General features: G+C 52.9%; 13 protein-coding genes across 13 annotated transcripts; 6 read left to right on the top strand and 7 right to left on the bottom strand.

Moving 5' to 3' along the window:
* Positions 1-191: 191 nt before the first annotated feature.
* On the bottom strand, positions 192-3,102 carry VTN49DRAFT_1696 (uncharacterized protein; the record flags this gene model as incomplete). Its single annotated transcript, XM_069409338.1, has 4 exons — positions 192-587; positions 706-2,453; positions 2,509-2,798; positions 2,858-3,102. The coding sequence occupies 4 exons, from the start codon at positions 3,100-3,102 to the stop codon at positions 192-194; spliced, it is 2,679 nt and encodes an 892-aa protein (XP_069270735.1).
* A 662-nt stretch (positions 3,103-3,764) lies between these two features.
* VTN49DRAFT_1695 (uncharacterized protein) lies at positions 3,765-5,549 on the top strand (the record flags this gene model as incomplete). Its single annotated transcript, XM_069409337.1, has 3 exons — positions 3,765-3,870; positions 3,928-3,981; positions 4,042-5,549. The coding sequence occupies 3 exons, from the start codon at positions 3,765-3,767 to the stop codon at positions 5,547-5,549; spliced, it is 1,668 nt and encodes a 555-aa protein (XP_069270734.1).
* A 650-nt stretch (positions 5,550-6,199) lies between these two features.
* Positions 6,200-8,679, bottom strand: VTN49DRAFT_1694 (uncharacterized protein; the record flags this gene model as incomplete). The annotated part of the gene is made up of 3 exons (XM_069409336.1): positions 6,200-7,930; positions 7,982-8,609; positions 8,672-8,679. 3 exons carry the CDS (start codon positions 8,677-8,679, stop codon positions 6,200-6,202), a joined length of 2,367 nt encoding a protein of 788 aa, XP_069270733.1.
* Positions 8,680-9,287: 608 nt separating this feature from the next.
* Positions 9,288-10,066, top strand: VTN49DRAFT_1693 (uncharacterized protein; the record flags this gene model as incomplete). Its single annotated transcript, XM_069409335.1, has 4 exons — positions 9,288-9,470; positions 9,544-9,629; positions 9,706-9,716; positions 9,783-10,066. 4 exons carry the CDS (start codon positions 9,288-9,290, stop codon positions 10,064-10,066), a joined length of 564 nt encoding a protein of 187 aa, XP_069270732.1.
* Positions 10,067-10,191: 125 nt separating this feature from the next.
* VTN49DRAFT_1692 (uncharacterized protein) lies at positions 10,192-11,106 on the bottom strand (the record flags this gene model as incomplete). The annotated part of the gene is made up of 2 exons (XM_069409334.1): positions 10,192-10,829; positions 10,893-11,106. The coding sequence occupies 2 exons, from the start codon at positions 11,104-11,106 to the stop codon at positions 10,192-10,194; spliced, it is 852 nt and encodes a 283-aa protein (XP_069270731.1).
* A 375-nt stretch (positions 11,107-11,481) lies between these two features.
* VTN49DRAFT_1691 (uncharacterized protein) lies at positions 11,482-13,008 on the top strand (the record flags this gene model as incomplete). The annotated part of the gene is made up of 6 exons (XM_069409333.1): positions 11,482-11,622; positions 11,681-12,232; positions 12,289-12,346; positions 12,403-12,465; positions 12,522-12,633; positions 12,693-13,008. 6 exons carry the CDS (start codon positions 11,482-11,484, stop codon positions 13,006-13,008), a joined length of 1,242 nt encoding a protein of 413 aa, XP_069270730.1.
* Positions 13,009-13,037: 29 nt separating this feature from the next.
* On the bottom strand, positions 13,038-14,198 carry VTN49DRAFT_1690 (uncharacterized protein; the record flags this gene model as incomplete). The annotated part of the gene is made up of 1 exon (XM_069409332.1): positions 13,038-14,198. The coding sequence occupies one exon, from the start codon at positions 14,196-14,198 to the stop codon at positions 13,038-13,040; it is 1,161 nt and encodes a 386-aa protein (XP_069270729.1).
* Positions 14,199-14,775: 577 nt separating this feature from the next.
* VTN49DRAFT_1689 (uncharacterized protein) lies at positions 14,776-15,742 on the top strand (the record flags this gene model as incomplete). Its single annotated transcript, XM_069409330.1, has 3 exons — positions 14,776-14,956; positions 15,009-15,175; positions 15,230-15,742. The coding sequence occupies 3 exons, from the start codon at positions 14,776-14,778 to the stop codon at positions 15,740-15,742; spliced, it is 861 nt and encodes a 286-aa protein (XP_069270728.1).
* Positions 15,743-16,133: 391 nt separating this feature from the next.
* VTN49DRAFT_1688 (uncharacterized protein) lies at positions 16,134-18,554 on the bottom strand (the record flags this gene model as incomplete). Its single annotated transcript, XM_069409329.1, has 8 exons — positions 16,134-16,245; positions 16,301-16,371; positions 16,424-16,662; positions 16,710-17,325; positions 17,375-17,571; positions 17,627-18,233; positions 18,284-18,337; positions 18,393-18,554. 8 exons carry the CDS (start codon positions 18,552-18,554, stop codon positions 16,134-16,136), a joined length of 2,058 nt encoding a protein of 685 aa, XP_069270727.1.
* Positions 18,555-19,498: 944 nt separating this feature from the next.
* Positions 19,499-21,926, top strand: VTN49DRAFT_1687 (uncharacterized protein; the record flags this gene model as incomplete). Its single annotated transcript, XM_069409328.1, has 8 exons — positions 19,499-19,556; positions 19,625-19,725; positions 19,821-19,927; positions 19,983-20,300; positions 20,348-20,785; positions 20,835-21,100; positions 21,152-21,661; positions 21,724-21,926. 8 exons carry the CDS (start codon positions 19,499-19,501, stop codon positions 21,924-21,926), a joined length of 2,001 nt encoding a protein of 666 aa, XP_069270726.1.
* Positions 21,927-22,916: 990 nt separating this feature from the next.
* Positions 22,917-23,786, top strand: VTN49DRAFT_1686 (uncharacterized protein; the record flags this gene model as incomplete). The annotated part of the gene is made up of 5 exons (XM_069409327.1): positions 22,917-22,949; positions 23,016-23,048; positions 23,119-23,177; positions 23,251-23,664; positions 23,726-23,786. 5 exons carry the CDS (start codon positions 22,917-22,919, stop codon positions 23,784-23,786), a joined length of 600 nt encoding a protein of 199 aa, XP_069270725.1.
* A 367-nt stretch (positions 23,787-24,153) lies between these two features.
* On the bottom strand, positions 24,154-25,232 carry VTN49DRAFT_1685 (uncharacterized protein; the record flags this gene model as incomplete). Its single annotated transcript, XM_069409326.1, has 3 exons — positions 24,154-24,400; positions 24,467-24,695; positions 24,758-25,232. 3 exons carry the CDS (start codon positions 25,230-25,232, stop codon positions 24,154-24,156), a joined length of 951 nt encoding a protein of 316 aa, XP_069270724.1.
* Positions 25,233-25,493: 261 nt separating this feature from the next.
* Positions 25,494-26,689, bottom strand: VTN49DRAFT_1684 (uncharacterized protein; the record flags this gene model as incomplete). The annotated part of the gene is made up of 2 exons (XM_069409325.1): positions 25,494-26,426; positions 26,486-26,689. 2 exons carry the CDS (start codon positions 26,687-26,689, stop codon positions 25,494-25,496), a joined length of 1,137 nt encoding a protein of 378 aa, XP_069270723.1.
* Positions 26,690-27,698: the final 1,009 nt, after the last annotated feature.

Genomic DNA, 27,698 nt, shown 5'->3' with positions numbered 1-27,698 from the left:
ACAAATGGACTCTCCTGATTCAATCTCTTGTTTTCTTTGTCAATGTATATGTTTATGTCTACGTAGTGAATCGTGAACTGTAACCTTGAAAGTAAATTCATGATTATACATGGAGACACAAGAAGCATGACAATTGAGAATCTAGATACAAAACCTCCCCTAAGATACAACCAGATACTCCGCGGATGCACCTAACGCTTCTTCTCGAAATCCTTCGGTGGCTCGCGGTGCTCACGCTTCACCTGATGCACCTCGTTGCCTTTCTCGTCCAAGTACCGGTCGCGCGTCTCGTACCGAGTCTCCAGCGAGATCTTGCCTTCCTTGTGCAGCGACGCGACGAGTTCCGGGTCCAGCACATTGCCGGCTTCATCCCGGAATTCCACACGTTTCTCGCGTCGGAGCAGTTCCACGTCGTGCAAAGGGTCTTCCGACACTGCTGCTCCTTGTCCTTTACCTGCCTCGGCTTGCTGCGGCTGCTTGACTGCGGCATCACCGCCGACCTGGGCTTTTGGCGCAGTCGATTGTGCCGTCGCGCTCGATTTCGCAGCAACATCCGTCCTCACGTACTGCGTCTTGTATTGGCTCAACTAGAATGAACCCCGCTAGTTAGAATCCCAGTCACGACTCCCCACCAAACCATGCGTGTGTCCACTTAATGTCGGTGAAAAAGCTCCATAGAGGAGCCTGCCATGGTGGAACACTTACGTTAGTGTAGAAAGTGTTGCAGTCAAAGTCCCACGACTTCAGAAGCTTGACCTGCTTGCATGCATCCCGGGTCCAGGGGTTGCCGTAGACCAGAGGAGAGTACATGACAAATATCGCGACACTGAGACCCAGGAAAATCGCCATGGCCGCTTTGCCAATCCCGGGCCGCGATGCGAGTTTTAGCGCCTTAATGCGGTAGAATACAAAGTCGAGCATCTGGCAAAGCAGCATGATCGAAAAGTACAGAGCGGGCAAGTAGTGATGCAAAAACAGCTGCCGAGCCATCAGGTAAAACGGGAAATAGTGGAAGGCCCACGCCAGCACCGTGGTTCCCAGCTCGTAGTCAAAGCGCTTGAATGTGACATTGCGATAGTCGTTACAACTCCGCTGCCAGCGCAAGACGGCAACGCCCTTGAACACGACGTAAATCGCAACCGCCAAGCTCGATGACCACCAAATCAATGGGTTCCCCAGGAGGTACACCTGCCGATGATCCTTGCCCCAGAAATTTATTCCGCGCAGCAGGGCCGGCCACGACGGCGGTCGCGACTCCCAGTTGTGAGAATCGGTAAGCCCCGCGTTGGTCCTCCACATGACGCGCTGAAGTTCCCAGAACTTGCCCAGGAACCCGGGCCGCCGATAGTTGACCTTCTCGGCATCCGCAGGCAAGGCTGGGTGCGAGTTTGTCTCGACGTACCAGACGCTGTTAGGGAGGGTGGCGCCGCGAGCACAGGTTACCTCCTGCTGCTCCCAGCCCCAGTCAGGGAGCTTGACTTTGTGGGAGAACAACACACAACCTGTCATGACGTGCACGAGCTTGAACTTGGTCTGGATGGTACGAAGCCGCTCCTTGGCGACCTCTCCATCTGACATGTGCTTGATGATTTGAACACGGAACAGGTCATTGGCGTCCCCGTCAAAGCCCTCAAATCCGTAGGCAGACACTTCGTTCTGCCAATCTACATCGGTGACTGGAGGACGGATATCGTGCGAATGAAGTCTGCGCTGGGTCATAACATGGTTCAGACGGATAACGTCCCCATCTTTGATGTAGTTGACTGTCATATTGTCCCAAGCATACGGACCCTTGATCTCAGTTCCGTCGGGACCCAGCGGCTGCGTCTTGTTCTCGACAACCCAGAGGTTGTTCTCATCCTTGTGCGGGTACAGTGTAATCTGCTGCTGCTTACTGCCGCCCGGGTACATGTGCGGATGAGAGTGGAGATAGCCACCCTGCGTGTTGTGATGGCGGATGGTGACCCGCGAACCCAGCACGACATCCGCGGGAACATCCTTCATGCCCTTCTTTTTCAGAGTGGATTGGAACTCGGGAGACATGAACCCGTCACCGTCGCCGGAGTTGCGAAGGCACGTGAAATGAATGCCAAACATCACAAGGTAGAAAGTGAGAGGAATTACAATCAGGCAGAATGCGCGAGCAAAGAAGTGCTTGAACCAACGTCGCGGCGTGACCGTCTCGGGGTCACCCAGGAGAACCCACAGTTGCAGGACTGTGAGCGAGCCAACCCAAGCAACGGTGAACAGCCCGACCCATTTAACGCTCAATGTTGCGCCGAGAGAAAGTCCCGTCAAGGCTAGCCAGAACCACCACAACGGCTTGAACGCTTTCGATGGACCTTGCTCGTGTTGGTTCGTGAAGCAAGTGAAGGAAAGGGCGGTCAGTGCCGTAAAGAAGAGGAGCGGCGAGTCGAGGAGGATGAAGCGAGATTGCGTTGTCAATGCATTTTCTACAGAGTCTTAGCATCCGCGTGCAGTACGTTCATTGACTGCGAGACTACTTACCAAATGTCACCAGCAGCGCACCGAAAGCGGCAGTGGCAGTCTGGCAACCCCAGGCTCTCAATGTCAAGAACATCAAGGGTACGGTCAAGACGCCGAGGACCGCCGGAACCATGCGCATCGCGACGTACGGAACGCGCGGCTCAATATAGTCCATGCCAATCTCCTTGAAGGTGAAGTTACCGTCGAAACCAGCCAGGTATCCCGCCAGGGTAATCAGCAGCTTTGCCAGGGGAGGATGCACATCCATGAAGAATGTCCCCTTGATGTACTTTCTCGCGAACCCGCCAAAGCTACAGACAGCCGTGCATGTCAGCGTCTTGTTCGACAAGGGAGCTTTGTTCGAACGTACTGGACTTCATCAAAGACAACACTTGTCGGCTGGTAGATCCGGAACAAGCGCACAGCGCTGGCAACGAGCAACAAGAAGGCAATCCATTTGTAGTCGGACACGGGAAGCTTGAAAATGTCATGGTCCTGGACGCCGTCTGAGCTGTAGTCGCGTTTCGTGGCCTTGCTCGACTTGGAATCCGGAGTCGGCGACGGTCCTCCCGTAGGAGGTCGGACGGCTAAGACGTCCTTGGACTTAGGAGGCATCGTTTGGCGCACCGACACGGCCCAAACAGAGGAACAAACAACGGGGGAACGAGGCTGAGGTGTTCAAGGAAACAGTGGTGCAACCAGGATCTCCAATACGAAGGTAAATCCCCAGAACCGAATTGAAAGGAAAACCAATGAAATAACGAGCGTCCAGCGAGATCAAAACATAAAAGCCATTATAAGAGAAATTTAAACGTCAATCGAAGGAAAAACGAGAGACCAGTCGTGAAGTTTAGACGCTTCGAGCTGTCAAGAGGCCAACTTCAGGCCAGATGGCGAAGCTTGGCTGCGGCTTTTGACCCCGGCCCCCCGGTCGTTTCATAGCACCAGTTGCCATCGGCACGATCATTTTTCAGTTATTGAACTACAAAATTCCGAGACTTCCTTCAGCCCATGATCCACATATTTCTTCCGTTTAATTTATTTTTTTCAGAGCAGCCATTCGGCGCATTCTTCGCGATAAAATCGTTGCTTTCTTGTAGTAGATTTGCCATATCGGGCTAGCGGGATCTAAGATTACCCGCGCGTCTACTTGGCCAATCACATCGCATTACAATCGACTAAGGCGAAATAGCCGCGCCCTCCATCGCGGATCAAATTCCAGCAACTCCAATGACACTCGCCACGACAGAGAGTTTGTAGCCTAATCTGTCGTCAAGATGGCTGCGACAGTGGCGAACGGCAATGGCGCGTCGACGCCAACGACCCTCGACGATGTAGGGAAGCCTCCGGAGGGTATCGTCGTGCCTCCCAAGGACATTCGGGGTGAGTTGCTTTGATGATTTGAAGGTGACAATGTTAAGTACTGACAGCATCGCGCAGCAATCGTCGAAAAAACTGCAGGATATGTCGCACGAAACGGGCCTGTTTTCGAAGGTACGATTTTGATTGAGTTTGCGATGGTAACTTTGCGAACGCTGACCCAAACGCGCACAGAACGTGTCCGAGCCAAGGAAAACACGAACCCCAAATTCTCCTTTTTGGACCCGAAGGATCCATACGCTCCATTCTATCGCTGGCGCTTGCAGGAGATCAAAGAAGGGAGAGGAACCGATGTCGCTGCTGGACGACCAGGTGAAGGAGCGGCCGCGGCGCAGAAGAAGCCGTCCGGGCCAACACCGCCACCAGAATTCCACTTTTCGGCTCGGATGCCGATCATCAACGCGCAGGATTTGGATGTTGTCAACCTGACAGCGCTGTTCGTTGCGAAGCGAGGCAAGTCGTTTATGACGGCTTTGTCGCAAAGGGAAGCGGGCAACTATCAGTTCGACTTTCTCCGTCCACAACACAGTCTGTACCAGTTTTTCACGCGACTTGTCGATCAGTACCGCATCCTGCTGTCTTCGGAGGGCATTGATGAAGCGACGTCCGAAAAACGCCGAATAGAAGCGTTGGAGCGCAACATCAAGGACAAATACTCGGTCCTCGAGCGGGCAAAGCAGCGGGCTGAATGGGTCAAATATCAAGAGCAGCAGAAGCAGAAAAAGGAGGAGGAAGCAGAGAAGGAGCGCATTGAATATCAGCAAATCGACTGGCATGATTTTGTGGTCGTGGAGACCGTACTCTTCACGGAGGCAGACGACCAGATGGATCTGCCACCGCCGGCCTCACTGGGCGATCTCCAATCGGCATCGCTGGAGCAAAAGGCCAAGATGTCTCTTAACACGCTTCGGATCGAGGAGGCGATGCCCACAGACCAGGAGGAGCCGACCTATTACAACGCTTATCCTCCCGAGCAGCCGCCAGGGCCAGCAATCACCCCTGCCCCAGGACCACAACAACCACCGCCACCGACAACCACCGCAGCTGCCCCTATTGCTCCCGCGACGACCGCACAAGAGACCCGCCAGCCGGCCACCACCGCTCAGCAGCCCCCGGCAGCACAACCCCATCCCACCGCGCCTCCCGGCCAACCTCCCATGCGTATCCGCTCCGACTACGTTCCGCGCGCGCAAGCCCGACGCCAAAACCAGGGCGGCGCCACCGCGCTATGTCCCAACTGTCACCAGCAGATCCCCGTCAATGAGCTCGACCACCACATGCGTATCGAGCTGCTTGACCCGCGGTGGAAAGAGCAGCGCGCCAAGGCCGACGAGCGCGCCTCCACCACAAACCTCTCCACTTTCGACGTCGTCAACAACCTCAAGCGCCTCGCCAGCCAGCGCCAGGACGTTTTCGATTCAACCAACGTCGGGAACAACCAAGTCGAGGCCGAGGAAGAATCGCGCCGGAAGCGTATGGCTCTGCCACCCGGTGTGCCGGGATACCTCCCTACACCTGTCGTGCCAAATCCGAACCAGCAGCAACCACCCGGTACGACCGCACCCGCGCCGGGTCCGGCAATTATTCCGCAAAAGCCGCAGACGACGAATATCCAGGAGCAGATTAGAAGTCTGCACGAGCGGTATGGGCAGCAGCCTCCGCGGCCACCACCGCAGCAGTAATAATAATAACGTCCTCGTCGTCTGCTGTTAGCTTGTATTTCATGATGATTCCTTTCCTGTATGGTATATATTACCGGAGTTTGGAGTTTTGCATCGCTTGTTATTTGGATTTGGCGCCTATGATGTCTCCCTTCTAGAATCAATCAAGAATATGAATTCATAGATATTTCGAAAATAAATAGCAATTATTATCTAGTATAAAAAAGAATAACTATGATTTGAACTTCATCAGCAAAATAAGAAAAAGGGACACCATGCATGCTGCATCGGATCCTGATCCATGTATCCACTCCATCTTGCTTTTCATCATCTTCTCATGCTCTCCAACTAGAACCAAGAGGTAACACCATCGACTCCGAGCAAGCACATGAATCAGAAAACGAGTAAAAAGCGATTAAAAAAGACCCCCCCAAAAAATCAGGCATAATCATCAAGAACCATGATCATGCTGCTGATTTTTTCCATCTTTACCATGAATGCACCAGGCATCATGGGTACCCTATATATCAAAACGACTAATAGAATATGGACAGAAAAACAAAGGCAGTCAAGTTAGTAATAATACAAGCGTGTGGTGAAAGAATCGGGTGTCGGGTCGGGTCCTTGGAAGAATAAGAAAAGGTCGTTTCGCGGCGATCATGAGTTTGGATTTACCGCAGTGAGTAAGTGCTCGAGTCCGAGCTCAAGGAGACAGCGCGGAGTCGAGCAATGGCCATGGAGAGACGGTTTTCATTAGCAGTGGCGACGGTGGGGGTACGGTCGATATCGTCATTCTCGGGGTCGGCCGGTTGAGATTCGGGTTGCGGAGCATCGGTTGGCTGAGCATTGGGGGAAGACGCCTCGGGCTCGTTGCCATTCGAAGGGGCGACATCAGATGAAGTAGCGTCCGCCTGAGGAGCATCGGACGGCCGGGTATCAAAAGGGCTGTCAGGCAGAGGGACATCAACCGGGTTGACGTCCGGCGGACTTGTTCCGGATTGCTGAGCATCCAAGGAGGGGGCATCAAATGGAACATCGGCGGGGTGAGCATCTGATACAGGGGCCTCAGATTGCTTAACATCTGCTGGCTGAGAGTAGACAGAACCGCTGTCAAGTCGCAAATCTTCATTGTCCGTGCGCTCCTCTTTCACATCCTTGTCATGCTCCTTTGTTCCCGGCTCCGCCTCCGTTCGGGCCTCTGCGGATATGACAGTCTCCCCGACCGAGGCATGCTTGGCGTCCGAGACGAATGGATCATCCGGGGTTTCCTGGCGACGTAGGGGTGATTCGCGAACCACAGGGACCTCAGTCGACGGCGCACGAGACGGTGGTTTTGAATTCCGCTTCTGTCTCTGCTCGTCTTCGACAGTAGAATGCTCACTAGGAATAAACGCCGGGACAACCCCACCACCTAGTCGCGCCCAGAAGATCCTTTCGCGTAGGCGAACAGTCTCCTCCCAAGCCTCTTTCTCCTCCTCCCCATCTCCAACCCGGATATGGCCGTCCAAGATCATCCGGAGATAACCCGTGAGATCGCAGCACGCCCGCATCTTTTCCAGACACAGCACACAGAGAGGGTACCGCTGAGCGTTGTCATTGTCCGATGTCCGGAACCGATGAGTTCGCTCATTGATGTTACCTTGCCGCTTCTCACCGCAGAGCGAACAAGGGAAACCGTATTTCCGCAAATTCATCGGCATTGGCTCAACGACCAGTCCGCCCTCGCAAATGCTGCTCATGACAGAGCGGCGAGTAAGCCATGAGATGGACGGCGCGGTATCAAGGCGTAGTGCTGGCTCAATGTCTTCGGTGAGAATCCGCTTGTAGAAGCGAGTTTCCTTGAGCGGAACGTGCGCCGTCGATGGTTGAGGACTGCCACTGGGCGTCGGACTTTGCGAGGCGCCAGATAGCGAGACCGATGATCCATTCGAGAAACTACTAGCCGCCAGACTTCCCAAGCCCATGACATTCAGACCAGCGTAGGAACCACTGGCCACTCGACTCGCAGGCTTCGAGGAACGAGCTTGATTCAGCAGATCACGAAAATCCTCGTACGCGCTAATGTCAGTGCGGCAAACAAGCTTGAACAGATGAGGGAACTGCGTCGACGGTGCGGGAGCTACATCCGCTGGCGCTGCTGACGAGGGCGAAAAATGAGTGGAATCGAGGAATCGATTCAGGCTGGAGTGCTTGTTCACCGCAGGAGATGAGGGAGTAGTGGAAATGTTGGTGTGCGTGTCTGTCTCGTCACGGCTGCTGTTCATCTCGGCCATGACACCCTTCAGCTCAGCGAGCTGCTCTTTCTGAGATGCAACCAACATCTCCGTGTCCCTGATTTGGGCACGGAGTTGTTCATTTTTCCTTTCCACTGCTTCTCGTTCTTGTTTGGCGGCAGCAACCATCTAAAACATATCAGCTCCGTTATAATCATAGAATTTGCAAATGCAAATTACCTTGTTCGCCTCCTCAAATAACGCGGCGGTGAGCGTCTCCAACTCTTGCTCGATGTTCTTTTTGCCTTGTTCTGCCAGTAATCGCTGCGCGCGCTCCTCTGCAACAGCGGCCTTAAGCGAACGGATTTCCGGATCGATATCACTTCGCCTAACCAAGACACCTTGCGCAAGGTCCTCTCTAAATCTCTGGTTCTCCAACTCGACGGCCTCCAAACGATCCCGCGTCTGCTCCAATTCCTGTCTAGTAGCGGCAAGCGAGTCATCCAGACTTGTCTGATTGTTGATCGCCTGGACCAGCTTCTGACTCAGCAAGGCCACTTCCCTGTTGAGGTCCGGGTGATGCTCGGATTCGGCTGTTTGCGGGAGGTCGGTGGTACTAGCGATCCGAGGATCTCGCAACGTGCTGAAATTGCTCTCCGGCAAATCCTCCAGCCCCGCATGAGACCCCCGCTGGTTCCGCCTGAACTCCAGCAGCGCATTGCTAGACTTCATTCGAGGAAGGAGCCGATTCGGCGACGAGGATCGATGGAGTTCGGTCGACGCCGACCGGCGATGATTATTCGACCGAGACAGCATGGTGGGCGCTGATAGAAAGCTGGAGTGTCCAAAGGTATGGAACGCTAACAGGCTGTTCGCGAACGCAACGTTAGCCGCACATATGGCTCCCAATTGTTCAGTAGGTATCCATACTCTGCCATGTCGACTACAGACGGGCATGCGCTTGATCACCGAAGCCGAATAAACCGCAAAACGAACGCACAACACCTGGAGGAACTCGAGGGAGCGAATGCGCAGGGTGTAAGAATAAATCAAAGAAAGAAAAAGAGACGAGGTCAAGTGAAACACAGATCCGTCAGATGGTCTGTGCCATGTGAAAAATCCCCCGACCGCGAGTTGGGCTGTGAATTGACCGGACAAAAGCGATGTTGTGGCGAGGTTAGAAGGAGAGCGAGATGTTCTCAGACTCCTACAAGGTTTATCCAAGGCCGGACGGAGAAGCGACCGGGGCGTTGCAGGCAGCGAACGAGAGGCAAAAAGAGAGCGGAGACAACCGACAGGACGGTTCAAGGCTCGGAAAAGACGCGGAAATCCCGGCAGGGACGCAGAGAGGAAGCTCGAAAGCGCATCGAAGGCCCGCAGCCACTCGATTGTCGCCGTGCGCCGTGCCGGTCTCGCAGCGAAGCCTTGCGCTCGCCAGGCTCTTTGCTGTCCTCAGGCCGAGACAGAGTGGCGCAGAGCTGACTAACCCACGAGATCGGATCAGGAAATCGTCACGAGTTGGGTCCTGATTGGCCAGCAGAATCGTATGGAAATCTTGGCGTTCAGATTACCTCACCTGACGCTATGCCTGAACAGGAAATACGAAAACCCCTCGAAGGCGGGGAGCAGTCAGCTTGCAGAATTGCTGATCAATATTAGGACAGGAACAAGCAGAACATTTCTCGGAGTTGGAAGTTTGGAAACGATGGCGGACGCCGAGCTTGAGGAGGTACGTCCCTAACAAGTCAATCCAAGAGTACTCGGATCGATCGGGGCCGTACTGACAGAGAACTGAACACTAGATTCGCCGCGCACGACTTGCGCAGCTCCAGCAGCAGGGACTGGGCCAGGATGGTGACAAGGGCGCAAGTCCGGAGGAGCAGCGAAGGTAAGTCTGCAAGTTTTCTATGCGTACCGAAAAAGTGTAGTTTTCGGATTCGCCGGCTAACGTCGACTTTGACCAGGCAAGCCGAAGGTACGATAAACGCGCGTGACCCCCTCCCCAGAAAAATGACAGTTAAGCTAAATCATGCGATTTAAGCTGAACGACGTGCCGCGATCCTGAACCAGATCCTGGATCCTGCCGCTGCTGACCGCCTAAGCCGCATTCGCATGGTCAAAGAATCGCGCGCCACGGACATTGAAAACCGCCTGATCATGCTGGCGCAGACAGGACAGCTGCGACAAAAGGTCACCGAAGAACAACTCAAGGAACTCCTCAACGCTGTCGCGGAGAACCAGCGCAAGGAGGAACAGGAACAGAAGATCGTCTACAGTCGACGCAAGGGCGGATGGGATGATGATGACGACCTGCTGGATCTATAACATCCCCAGTTATGAACAAGTTACGATTCGACGATCCAAAAGAACTGTTTGAGTACGGTATAGATGGGTCTATGCAGTATCATTAATATAGTACAATGCATCCATAGCCGTTACGAAGATGATGCTCACTGGGCCATCTCTTTATCGCGCTTCGCCTGTTCGCGCATCATGCGTCGAATCTCCCGAAGATCTGGCGGTCTCTCGATCCGCAGTTCCGCACGCAGTTCATCCACGTCACGCTCGAGTTGCTCCTCCCAATAAACATTGATCAAATCGTCGCTCATCAAGCCGCTTCGAATAGCCCAGGGCAAATGCAGCTTAAAGAAGCGCTCCCGCTCGGCCGGTTTCAGCCGCATGATGGCAAACAAGCTCAACCCCGTCATCGGAATCAGCGTGTTCAGAAACTCAAAAGCTTTGAGCGCCAACTCTCCCTCGACCATCGTTGGGAGCCCCGTGATAGCGTGGTAGAAGTCGTGGCACTCCCGATACCGCTGCATCACGTACGCGCACTCTTCATCATCGATGTACTGAACGCTGTCGCGGGTGTCTGGTGAGACGCCTTCCCGGTCCAGCCATGTCGCGTAGGTGCGACCGACGGTATTCTCCGGCAGCGAGCGCAAGTAATCAAGCGAGAGCGTCTGCGAGGTGATTCGGGGACGGTCACGGAGGATTCTTCGGCCGGTAGGGTGAGACAGCATCACATCGCGAAGCCGATAAATAAAGAACGGAGTCGCCGTAGCCTCACCCAGTGCAGCAATGAGATCTAGACAGAATTAGTCCATTGCCTCAGCAATTGCCTCGTAGAATGGATGCAATTCAAACCAACCTCCTCTCCTCGGATTCAGCAGCGAGCCCAACGCGGAGCCCACTGCTAGAGCGCCGCGTTCAATGCACGTCAATGGCACATGGCCGGGATAGTTCGGCGGCGGCCGATTTAGCACGGAAAACGACCTGCACGCAAACGATACTGAATGCGGGACTTGGACGGCGGTCACTGCTCGTTCCGCAACGAGCAGGCCACGTCGTGATAGAGCCGGCATTATCTACCAAACTCGTCTTCAGCGTGGCATGAGCATTGGATGTAGCTTCCCAATTCAAGGGTTCAGATCAACTGCTCATATCATGCGATTGATGGATCGATCGGAGCTTTGAGCTGCAGCGACTATTCTGTTATAAGTAAGTACGTTAATCGTCTAGCCACAAATGGTTAGTATGGTTAGGGTTAGCCCCATAGATTATTTCCGAGCTTTGATCAATGAGCCCAAACTTGGACTACCGAAGGTGCGACAGCATGTTTTGTCAAGAGTGAAATAGATAAACCGAAAGGTCTAAGCTCAGCATAACATGTCCTGCCGTCCAGTCGTATTCCGGTATAACCGTTTAACCCGAAACAACTGATCCCGAGTAAAGTCGGCATGGCCCTGCCTCAACCAGCTGGCGAACCGCATGCCGCCTTCCAACGGTGGGCAGAGGAGCAGGGCGTTCAGATCAACGGCGTCGAGCCCGCAAGTATCCCTGGCCGTGGCATGGGCATGGTTGCGACGCGCGATATTCATGTATTTAATCACCGTCATTTTCAATCCTGAGGCGCGATGCGCTGAAATATATAAACAGGAAAACGAAGTCGTTTTGACTGTCCCTCGGTCCACCATATTGAGCATCGAGAACATCCCGTCAACATTCAGAGAACCATTCCAGGAGGGAATTCCTCTCCAGGGTCTTATGGCCGCGTATCTTATTCATGGAGATCGCGAGCTGCTTCAAAAATACGACCTCTGGCGTGCTGTCTGGCCGAGTCGTGCAGACCTCGAGGATGAGCTGCCTGTTCTCTGGCCGGAGAAATTGCGCCGGGCGAACGACATTTCCGGTATTCTTATTCCACCCGCAGCGTCGGGGCAATGGAACACTCTTTCCAAAAGGCATAGCTCGGACGAGAGCCGATACCAGCAGCTTCTCCCGCAGCAGGAACGGCGCCTCCGCGAGTCCTGGGAGAAAGTGCTCGCTGCCTTCCCCGAGACCGACTGGGAATTGTTCTCGTACTACTGGCTGATTATCAACACGCGCAGCTTCTACTACGTCCCGCCAGGGGAATCGCCGCCGGAGGACTGGAACGAGGCGCTAGCGCTGGTGCCGTTTGCAGATTATTTCAATCATGTAGATGGAGCGGTATGGACTTAAATTCCTGTTGTGAGTTAAGACATTGAAACTGATGGTGGCGTTAGAAATGTAAGGTGTGGTTCGACGAAGAACGTTACTATTTTTTGACATTGAAGAAATACGGTTGGTTTACCTCTTCCTCCGAGTTCCTTGGTGATCTATAGTGACAACGGAATCAGAGAAGGGAGAGGAGGTATACATGAATTACGGTCCTCATTCAAACGACTTCCTCCTGGTCGAATGTGCTTACACTCCCTCATCCCTATCCATTACCATTTGCTAGGCTAACAGATAACAGACGGATTTTTCCTCGATACGAATGCTTCCGATGCCGTCTACCTCGACGACATCATCTTTAACGACCTCACCTCATCCGAGGTGGAAGATCTCAAAAATGAAGGCTACTACGGGTACCATCCCAATGACAGACATGCTTTTAACTTTTTCCAACTAACCGAAACGAATCCAGTGAGTACCGCGTTACCGAAATAGGCCCCTGCTACCGCACCGAAGTCGCCGCAAGTATGAAGCACATGCCCCGCCGCTCGTGGCGAAAATATGTCCGCGGCGAAGGACCTGGGCCGGACGAGCGCCATGTAAATCGAACCATCGCGGGTTGGATTGCGGCGTATACTAAAGAAGCGGGGGTAGCTCTGGAGAAGTTGCATGAGATGCTCCGCGCGGAGCAGGATGAGAGCGTCAAAAGGAAAGGAGAAAGGTTGGTTCGTAGATGGGAGCAGATTCGGCGGTTATGCGAAGAGGCCGCTTCCAAGCTAGATTCATAGATTAATATACAAAGATGTGCGTGATATTGCTATACTTCATCATCCTCCAGGGCCGACAAATCCAACGGCACTGCAGCGTTATTTCTCTTCTCTTCAATATCCGCCCTAGCCTGGATCAACTGCATGACGAAATAATTCAGCGGGCATGAAATCCCCAGCTCCTCACCGCGTCGAACAATATAACCATTGATGTGCTTGACCTCCGTCTTCTTCGCACGCTGCACATCGGCCAGGGTCGAGCTGGTATTCCTTGCAGTGCGTTGTGCCAGATTCACGGCCATGTTCTTGAGACGCTCGGGAGCAAATCGCGTGTTGATCCCGGGAACGCCTTGCAGTTCCGGCAGTGCACGAATCACGGCCGATACCTCGAGCAGGAGGAGACGCATCGCGCGTGTGATGTTGTAGTTATGCAACAGCTCGCCGTTCTTGCAGTTTAGCAGCACGGTGAGCGAGTTGATAACGCAGTTCATTGCCAGCTTTTCGAGCTGGAACTGCAGAAAATTCGTGGGGGTTTCAGCCACGGCAACGAGCGGCGGGCACAAGGTAAGTGTTTTGAGCAGATATTTGGTGGATGGTGCCCAGTCTGGCTCTGCATTCGTACCGTCGGCAGAGGGAGAAGCCCCGTCGGCTGGAATAGGGCTGAGGATGGTAGTCCCGACGCCGTTATGAGCTATCCGGAAGGTCTCGAGCTGCGTCAGCCCGTGCGATATGATCCCCATCATGTAGTGTGGGCGTTGACTAGGGTCCGGGAAGATTTTCTCGTTTATCTCCTCGATAGCACCCATGCCGTTTTGCACTAGGCACACCGTCGAGTCCGGCGTGAGTCGGTGACTGATCGGTCTCAGAGCGGCGACGCTGTCCTGCGCCTTTGTCGTCACAATAAGACACTCAATCTTCTCATCATCGGGCCTCGAGTGATCCAAGTCTCCGTAATCGTTCGCATGACCATTTCCCGAAGATTGATTTCTCTCCACATATGGAAGAGAGTACCACGTATTCTGATCCAGAACATTAATATCGAATCCCGTCTTGATATCATCCAACCCGTTGATGTTGAGCGCAATACTTTGTTTCCTACGCCGCCAGTCCGCGTATAACGAAGGCCGATGAAGGAGTAGTGTAATCGGCGGTCGCGACTGTCGGGATGCTAACGAATGTGCGAAAAAACAGCCCACGTTCCCGAGGCCCATGATGTGTATTCGTCCTGATAACCGCCTGTCCGAACCGTCGGATGCTTCTTCGGCGTCCTGCATCCACGATAATCGCCTCGCCGTGTAGGAGATCCATCGTACGGCTACACCTGTATCATTATAATTTCTTTGTCGAAAACAAGATTCTGAAATTGCGACGCGAGAAGTAGCCCCAGCCCGCATCAGCGGACGTCGCAATGGCGCGGTAGACATTTCGAGTCCGCGTCTTGGTGGTTTAGATTAGCTTGCCGCCAATTGAACTTGGAGTTTTGCACTGTTGAGAAAAAAATCATTTCCTCCGATATACTGGCGACTAGCCAGAAATCAGCACAAGGAGGAGCAGCAACAGCAATGTGAACAGCGACAACCTCAGGTGAAGAATAATAACCCAATACAAGTTATCAGAAGGAATATACCCGATTATCGTTATCCAAGTTACGTGCTATGACTAGGACAGGATTAGTGAAGTTAGTAGTTCACTCACCGCCCGGCAGAATCGATAACAACGTGAAATTTATCATCAGCTTCAATCTCCGAGCTGGACTCTTGTGTCAAAGTTCGAAGTACCGCCGGCAAAATGGACGTCGGTAATCTCATGCCGCTCGTTGAGCGGCTAGAAGATAACATTGATGACTTGGAAGAAATCCTGGAACCCCTTGTGAACGGCTCATTGAACCAAATCTCAACAAACCTCCCGCTTCTTGACAAGGCGAAGCTGCATGTGCTTATCGCGTATTCGCTGGAGTCGCTTCTATTCTGTATGTCTTCGATTTGATTTTCACGGATGGTGGAACTAATCTGTATTCCCAGCGTATCTCCGAATCAATGGCGTGAAAGCAAAAGAACATCCCGTCTTCCGAGAACTCACGCGAGTCAAGCAATATTTTGACAAAATCAAAGCGTTGGAAAGCGAGCCGGAGAAGCGCACGATGACTGTAGATAAACAGGCCGCAAGTCGTTTCATTAAACATGGTCTTGTACGTCAACCCTATCCGGCGATTCGGACCCTTCTCACAATCCCGTCGGTATAGGCTGGCAATGATAAGATCGACCTTCAACGCGCAGAGCAAGAAGCGAAAGAAAGAGCACGAGCAAAGCTCAAGGCAGCACTACTTGCGAAACAACAACAGCAGCAAGAACAGCAATCGTCCGCATCCACTGCACAACAGACCACGAACGTGGGCACCAGCTCCGCTTCCCCCTCATCATCAGCTGAATCTGAATCTGAATCCGACTCGGAATCAGAGTCTGGTGACTTGCCATCAACAGGCGAACAGCCCACTGTAACAACGACTGAACAAGGAGGAGACGACCAAACAGATCAGCCGTCATTCATCCCCCTGGGCGATGTAGGCGTGAAATCCGCGAAGAAGAAATCCAAAGAACGTCGACAGCTTGCAAATGCCAAGCGCGAGGCACGGCAACGGAGGCGCGAGGAACAGACGAACAGCAATAATGGGAAAGAGAAATCAGTGGCCGCCCGGTTAGCCGCGAAGAAAGAGAGGAAAAAGGAGAAAATGAAGAAGAAACGAATGCAATCATGATTGCAACCGCCGAAGACTAGAGTATGGAACGAGTGCGGTGCACTCGATGCATACCAGGGATTGTACTATTTAATTCCGTCTGTAGCTGTTATGAAAGCCTGTGGACAGGCAGATATTCTTACGAGAAGTGCATCACCTGCATAGACGTATGATTCACCAGAGGTAACTACCCATGCAACTATCGTGTAACCACCCCAAGAAAGCATCATCAAAATGAAACCGAAAACCGGTATCAAGGAGAAAGAAGGAGAAAGATAAGCAGCTGTCACTAGACGTTGAGATATCAACGGTAGAGACGATGGAAGAAGAATGTACAATGGCAAGGATGCACAGTAAAAGTGTAAAAAACACCAAGCCATGCGAACGGTTCTCATGGAAGTGAATACTGAAATCAATCGTCGTCAAAGATTTGGAAGGTGTTTTGTAGGACGGTTTCGATGACGCGGTGCTGCCAACCTGCATCGGCGAGATTGCCCATGGCATTTCCGCCCATGAGGGTAGGTCTGGCATCATTAGCTACGTTTCCAGTGTGAAGGAGGGGGCCCACGGTTGTCCTACCCAAAGCAAATGGCGAGGTTGCCTGCGTTCATTCTGTTGTTCGCCGAGTGCTCTTGGACTCGGTTGAGGTGCTTGCTGCTGTTAGCAATAGGAAACCATAGTAAGGAAACCGTAGGGACTTACCAAAATTAATGCACGCAGAGTTGCATAGTTGGGATCTGGCAACCCGTTGATAATGGCATGCAACGAATCCCGCCGCTGAATCGCATTATCAATTCGAGCTGCATTGATAAAGTCGGAATAGTATTGACGGGTAAAGAGAGGATCGGGAAGCTCGCGGAAGAACTGCTTCAATAGACCAGCAACGCTGTTGACATCATGGAAGAAGTTCTCCGGATTCGTAAAGTCGACCTTGGAAGAATCTGCCTTCTGTCAGTGATTGTCTAATACCGAATCCGTAGTGGCATACCGTTATCGAACAGCGCCTTCATATGGTTGATATGGTTGGCACTCCCCGACTGTCGGTAGATCCCTTCCACGTCCAAACCAAACATTTCCACAGCTTGGATACACTGGTACACAATGATGGGAACCGCCGTGCCGTCCCGCTGGTAGAGTTCCTCTAGCGACACGCCAAAGACAGGGTTGAGTGGTGGAAGACTTGATTGAGTTTCGTTTACTACACTCAATGGACGTTGACCTGGCGACGATGGAGGCCCAAGGTTGTATGGCTGGAGCACTGGAGGTTCTGTTGGATAGGGCGGTTGCTGCGACTGCGGCGATTGGGGCCGTTGCTGGGGCTGATAGGGCTGATAGGGCTGGTATGGCTTGTAACCCCCCGATGACGAGTACCCGTCGGTCGGTTGCTGGTATGACGGGATTGGAGGTAGGCTAGGCGCACCAGATTGCATCGAGTCTGACGTGGTGGGCACCGGTGGTAGACTGGGTTGCGAAGCTCCTGGAGATGAGCCAGGACCCGGCAACCGTGTGCTGAAGCCAGACTGCGCAGTTGGTGGCGGCGCTGAGGAAGGTGTTGTTGGCATTGTACTCGGCGGTGGTCCAGAGGACGGAGGAGGCGCAAGTGTCTGGACGAGTTAGCACACATTCAAAGCGTGGGGATCAGGGATAGCTTACAGGATGACGATGATACTCTACTTCCGGAGCCGCAACAGAACCCTTGGCACCTTCGAAACTGAGGATGTATTCATTGAAGTCACGCTCGCTGTCGATCTCGTGGATCACCTCCCGCAAACTCTTCGGGCCGGAAGGCCCGTCTCTCAGGGGACTGATGCAGAGGCCTTTGCCTAGAAGATGTCTCTCGTTGAAGGATGCTGTGAAAGCTTGTCAGCAAAGATGCCAGAAACGAAAATGAACGGCAACACTAACCATATTTCTGCAACTGGAGCGTCAGGCCGGAGTCACATTCGTAGATTAATTGCTTCAGGTTATGCACCGCCTGAGGACGATGAACAGAGACCAACTCCTGACGGGCCGCCTTGGCCGCTTGAACCTTCGACTTATAGTCACTGTCGGCGGCCTGGACCTTACGGTTGAGCTCCTCTTCTACTTGAACAGCGGACTTGTGTCCCTTCAAACCAAATTTCCCTCCCTGCTTGTCTCCAGTCTTGACGCGATCGTACTGCTCGGCCAGGGCGTCGTATTTCGCCTTTGCTTTTTCTGCCTGGCTCTCCGCATCCTGAACCCGTTTCTCGGCGCTCATGCCGGCGTGCTTCCAGTGTTTGCGACCCTTGTCGATATTGTCCGCCAGCTCCAGCAGGTCCTCGGACATTTGATATAGCGAGACAGCAAACTGCAGACCGTGGTCCGCCATGCGCTCCTGTATCCGGTTCAACTCTTCCACTGCACGACTATACGTTCCATGGCGGGAGCCGGGTCGGCTGATATTCTCCTGGTTCATGCGCGCCAACTTCTTCAAGCCCTGCGCATTGTCTTCCTCAAGAGCGGACCGTTTCTTCAAGTACGTCGCGAAATCCTGCCCGTATGTCAGTTCATATTCTGGCCAAAATGCAGCACATGACACACCCTCGCAGAGCCCACACTCTGCTTGAGCCTTGCCAGTAACGTTTCTACTCCGATCTGTCCATATTCACGTCAGTATACATCCAGAATTCCACACGCACGCCGACCGTACCTCAGAGTGTAAGATCTTGTCTAAGCGCTCCTTGGTGTCATCGCTGATTGCGGAGTTGGGGGCAGGGTCCCCCGAATTTGCGGGCGACACAGGCAACGGCTTACCGTCCTGCGACGGACTGCCCGTAAGAGGCGGCGCCGTTGAAGACAGAGCGTCCGTCATGGTCCTTCAATGCTGCAGCGACGCCCAGTATAGTTGTAGGAGGTTTGTACAACTCCAACTCCCAGTCAACTCGGGGCAATAAGACATGTGGCTGAGCTGATGTTGACCTACGATCACACTAGTCCAGATGAGGCTTAGCGGTCCGTTATCCTGCTATATTTGGCATGGGGTGTGCAGCACCAGCCACAATTGGCGCCACAGGGTCTTGATCTTCGGATGAATCTCACGAAACGAAGCATCATGGCTCATGGCTTTTCTTGGAGTGGAGCAATTGATCTGGAAGAGTGAGCCCTCCCATATCGGAACTAGGATGACATTGCGTACTCAATTCATTGCGGAGAAGCTTCCGAAAGAACCCAACCCATAAGCGAACTGTACCCAGGCTCCAGCTCTTGATTTTAGCCGAAGAGCCACCGAATTTCCGAGTAAATGTCGATCGTCCCTGTGGGCCTGGGGATGAATCTAACGGAGTTGCAGCCACTGGAACATGTGGGCAGTCCAATTCTTCTTGTTTCTTCGAGGCCTTAGACGGGACATGTTGATTTCAACGAGTACCGATACGAGTGAAAAATTGGTCGCATGAGCGTCATGCCAGCTATGGTTTCTGAACTCAGTTGTTGATCTCAAGTCTCGCAACTTAGATTTCAATTCCACGTGCACGGTCTTCCGTCTATTGCGGAGTGCATTGATCCTCTCTCATGAAACACACGAAATGCTGCAAGGAAGATGAGAAGCAAAGCCAAGCCCTCCACGATCATCGTCGAGCACCTCACCAGATATGGTATAGTGGATTTTGCCGTAAATTAAACCAAATATAGTATGACACTAGCCACATCTGGCAAGTGCCGAGTTTCGCTCACCAGGCCCATTCATCCGATTGCCGGAGAGCAGAGCGATGCGTTCTCCAGTGCATATGAAAACAACATGATAAAGAGAGATCAGCCATGTCGGCCTACGCGGGACCACCGATTATCGAGCATATGACCTCGGAACTGACAAATGGTATCCCCACCGCGAAAACAGAGCCAGAGAGCGGCATGTGAGAAGAATGGTAATAACCCCCCGGTTAGGGTCGAAGCTGGCAAAGGACTCTCCAGAGAAGGAGCAGTCGATTGTTCGAAAACGACGGGGCGGCAGCAGAAGAGCTTGCAACGAGTGCAAACAGCAAAAGGTACGCATGCGACACTCTGTCCGTTAGGTTTGTTGTGTATCTTGCCCCTTCAAAAATTTGCGCTTCGTAAGCATTGTACTGATAGTTTGGTGCAGCTGCGATGCGATATTGTTCAAGCGCTGTCTTCGACGTGCTCAAGATGCAAGCGACTCGGCATCGAATGCAAGATAGAGCCGACATTCAAGCGAATATCCAAGCGACGGTCGGTTTCGTGGTGTTTATGAATTTGTACCTCTCCGGCAGCTAACAACCTGTAGGCGCAATGCGGAGATGGAAAGGGAGATTGCCGAGCTGCGCCGTCGCTTGGCCGATGCAGAAAATGCACAAGCAGCCGCGTTCGATACGACGGCAAGTGAGGAATTGAACAATCAGTCATCCGAGGACGTCTTCTATGACCCGCATTCGCCGCCGCCCTCGCGAGCGCAGTCTCTGGCGGTTTCAGTGGACAAACGGGCGTCTCCCGCAAGACCGGCGCCAAGCGAAGCGATACTCCCTAACGGACTTTCCAGCGGAGATGTGTGGACGCTTGAGGATATTACCTTGTCAAAGGCCCGGGTCGCCCGGCTGTTTGAACAGTAGGTCCTGACGCGCTCTTTTCTGGATGTTGTATTGACTGGTGTAGATATTTCCAGTACTATCACCCGTTCCTTCCTCTACTGGATCCGACAAAGGAACCGGAAGAGTACATGAGTTGTTGCGACCTTCTCGCGTGGACAGTAATTTGTGTGTCCAGTCGTCGCTGCCCCTTTGAACCTGGCCTGCTAGTATCGCTGTCCGGTCCGTTTAGCCGGTTGCTGTGGTCGGTCGTCGGCAGCGTACCGCAAAACTATCACGTTGTCAAGGCATTGTGTCTCCTCTGCACCTGGCCACTGCCTACCACAAGCCAGAAGAGCGACCAAACATTTATGTTGAGCGGATTAATGATGCAAATCGCGATGCAGCTGGGCTTGCATCGACCTGTTCAGCCGGAGGAGTTTACGACATTTAAAATGGAAGTTCGAGGCGAGGAGTTGAAGGATCGCCTTCATACGTGGGTAATTTGCAATTTGGTCGCTCAAAAGTACGTGCACCTGAATGGATCATTTAGCTCTGTGTCTGACATGCGGCAGTGTCGCTACTGGCTATGGCCAGCCGCCAGGAACAATATACGACTGGGCACTGGAGCCAGCATCGTTGAAGAACGCCGACTACCGTCTGCCGGAGGAGCTCAAGATACGTCTGCGAATCGAGAAGTTTTGCGATCGTGTCACTCGTACTCTGTACAACGGCCGGCCCGATCCAACGGAGTTCATCAGCGTGGAAAAGCTGATGCTTGTTCGAGTCCTCGAGAGTGAGCTGCGGGAGATGGAACTCGAGTTGGGTGATAACTTGTCTCGTAAGTGGTGCCGGATTCTCTGCGGCAAGTGCAGCGATTGACGAAAAACAGAAATCAACATGATCCATCTCCGCGCGGCGGATCTGCACCTCCGTTGTTTCGTTTTTCTCAGTTCCAACGCCCGGAGCGATGACCTAGCCAATCTATTCATGGCTACGACCACTTTCCTCGGCCGTGTACTCGAGCTGGAGACGTCGCCCGGAAACCTTCTTGCCCATGCGACGAACTACATTCTACAAATGATCGTCTCGGCGGCATTTGCGTTGATGAAGCTGCTCAAGAGCCCGTTCGCTCGGCAGATTGACGCCGATCATGGCCGGTTCCTGTTCAATGGCGCCATCTCGTCGATCCGGAGAATCAGCGTGGTGGATAACGACCGGCCGGTCCGGCTGGCCAATGTTATCTCACAGATGTGGAATGCTGGCCATTCCAACTCGTCTGGAGAGGACGCCCTGCAGCTGGGCATCCGGAGTCGCATGAGTATGAGCCATGTCTACGATACGGTCTGGCGGTGGCGGCGGCGGTTCAAGCAGCAGCCCAAGACGAGCGACGACTCGCAGGGTAAGCCAGATATTTTCTCTCTCGTTGTTATTTTGCAAATTGGCATACTGATCATCCTCTAGCACCTGCCCCCAATCCGCAATCCGCGCCCGGATTCATTGGGCCGCAGCCGGACCCGTCATTGAACGATCCGACTCTGATGCTGTCGACGAACTTTAACGAAGCGGCGTTTATGCATGAAGCGAGCTTCTCTGATGTGTTTGACTCGCTGAATTGGGTTTTTGACGGCTTGCCGGATACGTTTATGGCGCCATCGGTGATGTAAATGTGTGTATCATATGATGATTTTGATTGTTTCTTTTGCATTGGAGCTCTATACCCGTGTGTTCTGGCGGTGTACTTGATGATTGTAGATAATTTCTTCAAAAGTTGGATGCATCTCACGTTGTGGTGGCTGGATTTTGTCGATTTACGATGCCAGTCCTTTGGTTTCCTGGTCTGGTTTGACATTTGACAGATGGGGACCAATGAATATGACAAATTATCATGTGAATTTTCCCGTGGCTGGTCGAACTCTCACTACGGAGTACTCCGTAGATATCGGAATAAACTCGGGTTGTCTGAGTATTCCATCCTCGCAGTTATCGCGAGAATTAACTCGGTCCCTGATCGCATGTCGATCGATTTATGCCTAAATCGATGCGTTGCAACCCCCAAGTCGGAGCCTCACACCACGGTTGCCGCTTGGGGGGGTGTTCGTTGCAATATGGTTCCATGGTCAGGCAGGAGGAGAAAAGTCAGACACTGAGGACTTTCCCGCCCGGAACCAACCAATGCTCTTCCCCGCTGGCCACATCCCTTGTTCCTCCTTGCCAAGCAGTTCCATATCCTCTTCAAAAAAGAACCTTTTATTTTTCAAAGCACAGAATTGCGGGCGATTTGCACTGTGATTGGCTCTTTTTGCCTCCCAGCATTGAGTGGTGAATAATCGTTCGCAAATCACAAGGTGAGCCCCTCGGATTCCATCTTGAGACCAAGAAGCCCCGACTCGCATTGTGCTTAACCAATTTGGTGTGCAGGTGGTGGTCCATTAATAGCCCTCACGGCAGTCAGTTTTCTAGGCCAATCATCGACATCACTTGCCTTTTCGATTCCCTACCATTCTGCGTCCTTTCATCCGCGCTTTTTGCGAAAAAATAATCATTCCTCCTTCTCGTCCCTCTCTCTAATCCAAAGTGCGCCGTGGCCCTACCGGCAAATCCGTCAGGACACTTGCGCTGAATCGGGGTAGCCAGTCCCGTCAATCACCGACAAGATGGCTTCCGGACCCCCAACACAGTCGCTCAAGGTGCGATCCAGACCGTCGTTCCTTCGCAGCGGTTCGGGATGGCTGATGTGAGTGAGGGGTGGACAGTGCGTTGTTACGGGAGATGGTGCGGTGGGCAAGGTTGGTGGATTCCCCCATGAATTGTGGATGGAAAAGGAAGCAGAAGACTGACCACAGGGAATCGAAATAGACATGCCTGCTGATCTCATACACCACCAATGCCTTCCCGGGCGAATACATCCCCACGGTGTCAGTTTCCAAACCTCAACCTCCGACCCTGCGCCTTCCCCAAAAAGCACGTCCGTTGACTCAGTCTCACCAGGTTCGACAACTACTCCGCCAGTGTGATGGTTGATGGTCGCCCGATCAGCCTCGGGCTCTGGGATACCGCCGGCCAAGAGGACTACGACCGCTTGCGCCCGCTGTCCTACCCGCAGACCGATGTGTTCCTGATCTGCTTCTCCATCGTCAGCCCGCCGTCCTTCGACAACGTCAAGGCGAAATGGTACCCGGAGATCGAGCACCACGCGCCCGGCGTGCCGATCATCCTGGTGGGTACCAAGCTCGATCTGAAGGATGACCCGGCAACCAACGAGGCCCTCCGTGCGAAGAAGATGGCCCCCGTCTCGTACGAGCAGGCGCTGCAGGTGGCCAAGGAGATCAAGGCCCACAAGTACCTGGAGTGCTCGGCACTGACGCAGCGCAACCTGAAGAGCGTGTTTGATGAGGCCATTCGGTACGAATTCCTTATCTCTTTCTCTCATTGCATTTTTACCATCGCTAACATCCTCGTCCAGGGCGGTCCTGAACCCGCGTCCGCAGCCCAAGGCCAAATCCAAAAAATGCGTCATCATGTGATTGATAAAGCATCTACAATATACCTCCTTGCGACTCGGTAATTTCATGTGCCATACGACTCTACTGGAGAAAGTTGGGAAGGCGTCGGGTTGATCTCTCTTTGCTTGATTTTTTTTTTACTATATTTTCCCTCACACTTCACATACAGTTGGTCATGTTGTGATTTCCCTGTCGCTCGTGATTCCACCTCCGTTGCCATTTCTGTTGATACGCTTTAGGTACATTCATTCCAATCTCGAGTTGTCGGATACGCCATGCATTCCTGACAGGAACTGGTAGATTCGTCTTCACGTAGGTTGGCTGAACCTGCACAGCAGGTACATTTAACTTGTCAACAATGGTTGAGCTGGACGTTGATTCTTGACATTTACTGCATCCTTTCCAATCGACTTGGATGCATGTCTCCATATTGGCCCTGGTCCTGCCCTCCCTCGGCCTTCTGCTCCTTCCGTTTCTTCTTTCGATCCTCTCCTCCCTGATTCTGCTGTTTCCTCTTTTGCTGTTGCTTCTCCTCCTGCCGTTTCTTGGCCTCTCGTTCTCGCTCTGCCTGGAGTTTCTTGTTCTTTTCCTTGATTTTGGCCTTCCGCCGTGCGCTTGTCCCCCCTCCTCCGGCCCTGCATATTCCGAGTGTTAGTGCCGATTCTTCTCTACACGGGTTGATAGGAGATAGAAATCCATACGTAAGCTCCACGTTAATCTTCCTCGCTGGTGATTTCCCATCGTCAAACGTTGACTGGTGATACTGTTTCAAACATGTCTTCATACGGTCAAAGTTGGCGAACTCGACAAAAGCGAACCCGCGACACCGGTCGGGCCGCTTCTTGTCCGTTGACACGCGGACGGCTTTCGGTTCCAGCTTGGCGAAGTGTGCAGTGACAGAAGCGGTGTTTGCGGTGTAGGGAAGGTTTCCTGCCCATCATCCGTATTGTTAGCAGTGTATTATCTACAATGGACGGAAAGAAGGAGCGTACCAATGAAAACAATGAATCGGTTTTTGCTTTCAGTTGCGCCGCTTGTGCCAGCGCCTTCCTCTGTTCCTTCCTCCTTTGCTCCCTCTGTTGCATTGGCGTTCTGCTGCTCCTTCTTCTTTCTCTTTTTCTCCTTTCTTGCCTTTCGCTTTTCCTTTCTCTCCTGTTTCTTTTTCTCTTTGTCGTCTATTGTCTGTCCTTCGTTATCGTCGCCTTCGTCTTCATCCTTGCCAGCGGTAAGTGACGGATCTCCCTCCGTATCAATCACAAAGAGGGGCCGTTCATTCTTGCTATCTGTCTGTGCGCCACTGTCCGGAACGTCATTATTCGTATTAGACGTTGGGATCATAATATTGTTCGAGGTGGAACTTTGCTGCACCGACTCATCGCCTTCAGTCGTCAATTTCTTCTCCTTTTTCTTTGCACGTTTGCTGGGCTCGGCAGTTTGGGATTCGTCTGTGCGCTTGCGCTTCGACATTTTTTTTTTTTTTCTTTCTTTTCTGGGCTGATTGCTTAGAAATAAGGGCCGATTGAAATTTCCTGGATGTTGGCCGACGGATTGATAAGATTTGGTTGAAAATTTAGGCGGTGAGGAGCTTAGCTCGGCTTACCGACTGGATGGCCCATGGGAAGACGCGGCAATGGCCACGATGCTATTGAAATTACAACAGCACTCGAAAGATTTCGAGTATCATGATTATCCCATTGTATACTGTTCCAATGGCTGATGCTGAGGACTCTATTCAGGTTTCCGCCCATATACAAAATGAAACCGCGAATACAGGTGAAGTTTTGGATTACACAAATCGGCACGCACCCGGTCCATCAGCTGCTGGATGTCCTCCTGACTCCAACGCAGCACGCGCGTGAACAATGCCAATGTGAACGGCTCCACAGCCTCGAGCATCTGGTAGAGCTGGTACCGGCCAAGCTCCTTCAGTCTTCGGTCTTTGGGCCACGTGCCCATGGGCACCTTGTAAGTCTCCTGTTGAACGTCGACGAATCCGGCGTCGATCATGCGCTGGCGATGCTTTACGCAGTCCAACATGGGCTTGCCGAACTTTTCGCTCGCGTTGTTGAGCAAGTCGGCCCACTGCCGAAGGGCCACCGCCTGGTTGATCGTGTCATCGTCCGACATGATCAAGGTCTCGTATTCCTGTAGCTCAAACCACCCGCCCGGCCGCAGGTTATCGTACGCCTGCGCCATCAGCTTGGGCCAATCGGCGATGGAGCCCGACATCCCGCGTGCGTGGATGAGGTCGAACTTGCCCCGCTCAGGAAACAGCCACTCGCTCTCTGCGTCGTCGACCTCGAACCGGCAGTTTGATGGCGTCCACCACCAGGGCTGGATCGGACTGAGATCCGTGCCAATTACCTGCGTGCCGGGAAGTATGTCTGCCAGCTCGATCGCCCAGAGGCCCGTCCCCGTGCCCAGATCCAACACGCATTGGGGCTCTGGAATGGGTGCTCGGTAGAGATCGCCGTTGATGATCAGCTTGAAGATATGATGGCCCAGATCTAATCGGTCTTGTTCCCGCTCATCGTTGGGTAGGAAGTACTGTCCTTGGCGATATGAGTGGTACCGCCGCCCGTTTTCGTACTGATAGTTACGGATTGTCGATACGACGGTGGATAGATCATCCATTGTCGTAGAGGCGTCGGCGATGTCGCTCTGCAGGGGATGTTAGATTTCCTTTCATTCGCTCGACTGGGTTTAAGTGCTACACTCACGTCAACCTGCATCGACTCGCCCTCGCCCGGAGGGAGCCCCGGTCTCCCGCCATTGTTATGTGATGTCTGAGGGCGCGGGCTCTGTGGCAACGCGCATTGCCTTGACCCGTAGTCCATGGGTGCGCCTCGGGAGGTATCATCTGAAGCATCGTCCATTGCTTCAATGGCAATCGCGTCGCTCTGATTAGCGCACGATGGGCGCATTGCGTTTTGGCTCTTTCCTTCTTTCTCTTATTGGTCTTTATGAATCTGACTTTTGTTGCTTCCTGGAAGCAGACCAAGCTGGGGCGGACGACGGCGTGACCGATGAAAACCCTAACAATGACAATGGCTCAACTCTGGCCGCATCTTGCAAGGGCGGGATTGAAGTGGCGTATTAATTCACAAGAATGAGGGGACAAAATCGCTCCCCTGCTGGTGGTTGTGTCTTTCTCTCTCCTACACAACACCTTGGGCGCCACCGAACCAGGCCACCGGGTGTCAAGTCTTTGGACAAGGGCCATGGAGCGGGGCCCACGGGTATGTAAGTATGCAATCGTTGAGTAAAGTTTTCAGGCCAGTTCTTTGTTAGTCGTGATTTGAAGTTAGTAGCTTATCACTTTTCGAGTCCGTCCGCTCCGGCGCGCCCGTCGCGTTGCTCGCTTAGGTTAGATTAACCTTATTAGCTGCATAGAGAGTTCCATTTGAAAGGCTGGACTGGGGCTGTCCAAGACTGCGGATCCTCTCAGTGTGCTACCAGCCTAGCTTCCCTGCAGAGGACAAAAAGAACCAGCACCTTGGGCGATGGGCATTTTGGGAGGGTGGAGGGCTGCACTATTCCTCTTTCAGACAGTCGTGGCTGGATCTAAGGTCTTCGTGCTTCCAATTGGCAGGGGCCCAGAATTGAAGTGACTTTGAGTCTATTCCCCTTCAAGGTTGAGCTTCTTCCATCCAGCCGGACCGAACCTTCCCGGAGTGGTTACGCTGTCCGCTCTTTTTCTCTTATGCTGAGTCAGCAGCCTCCCTCATTTTCCCACTATTCCTTCCCCGGCGGGAGGGTTCCCCCCGATCCTCAGCCGTTCCTCCCATGGACTTTATCGATCCATTCAGAAAAAAGTCTGAAATTTGAATTGAGAGAAGAATCTCAGCACGAGCCACAAGGACGAAGGATGAGGCTTTGGGGCAGTTAAGGCCAGCCAATTATGCAAAGAATAAGTTATGTCATCGCCGTAAT

The sequence above is a fragment of the Thermomyces lanuginosus genome, assembly GCF_041956635.1.
Source record: "Thermomyces lanuginosus strain ATCC 200065 unplaced genomic scaffold VTN49scaffold_22, whole genome shotgun sequence".
Lineage (NCBI taxonomy): Eukaryota > Fungi > Ascomycota > Eurotiomycetes > Eurotiales > Trichocomaceae > Thermomyces > Thermomyces lanuginosus.
The sequence above is the reverse complement of the archived record's forward strand: the minus strand, read 5'-3'. Positions and strand labels throughout refer to the sequence as shown.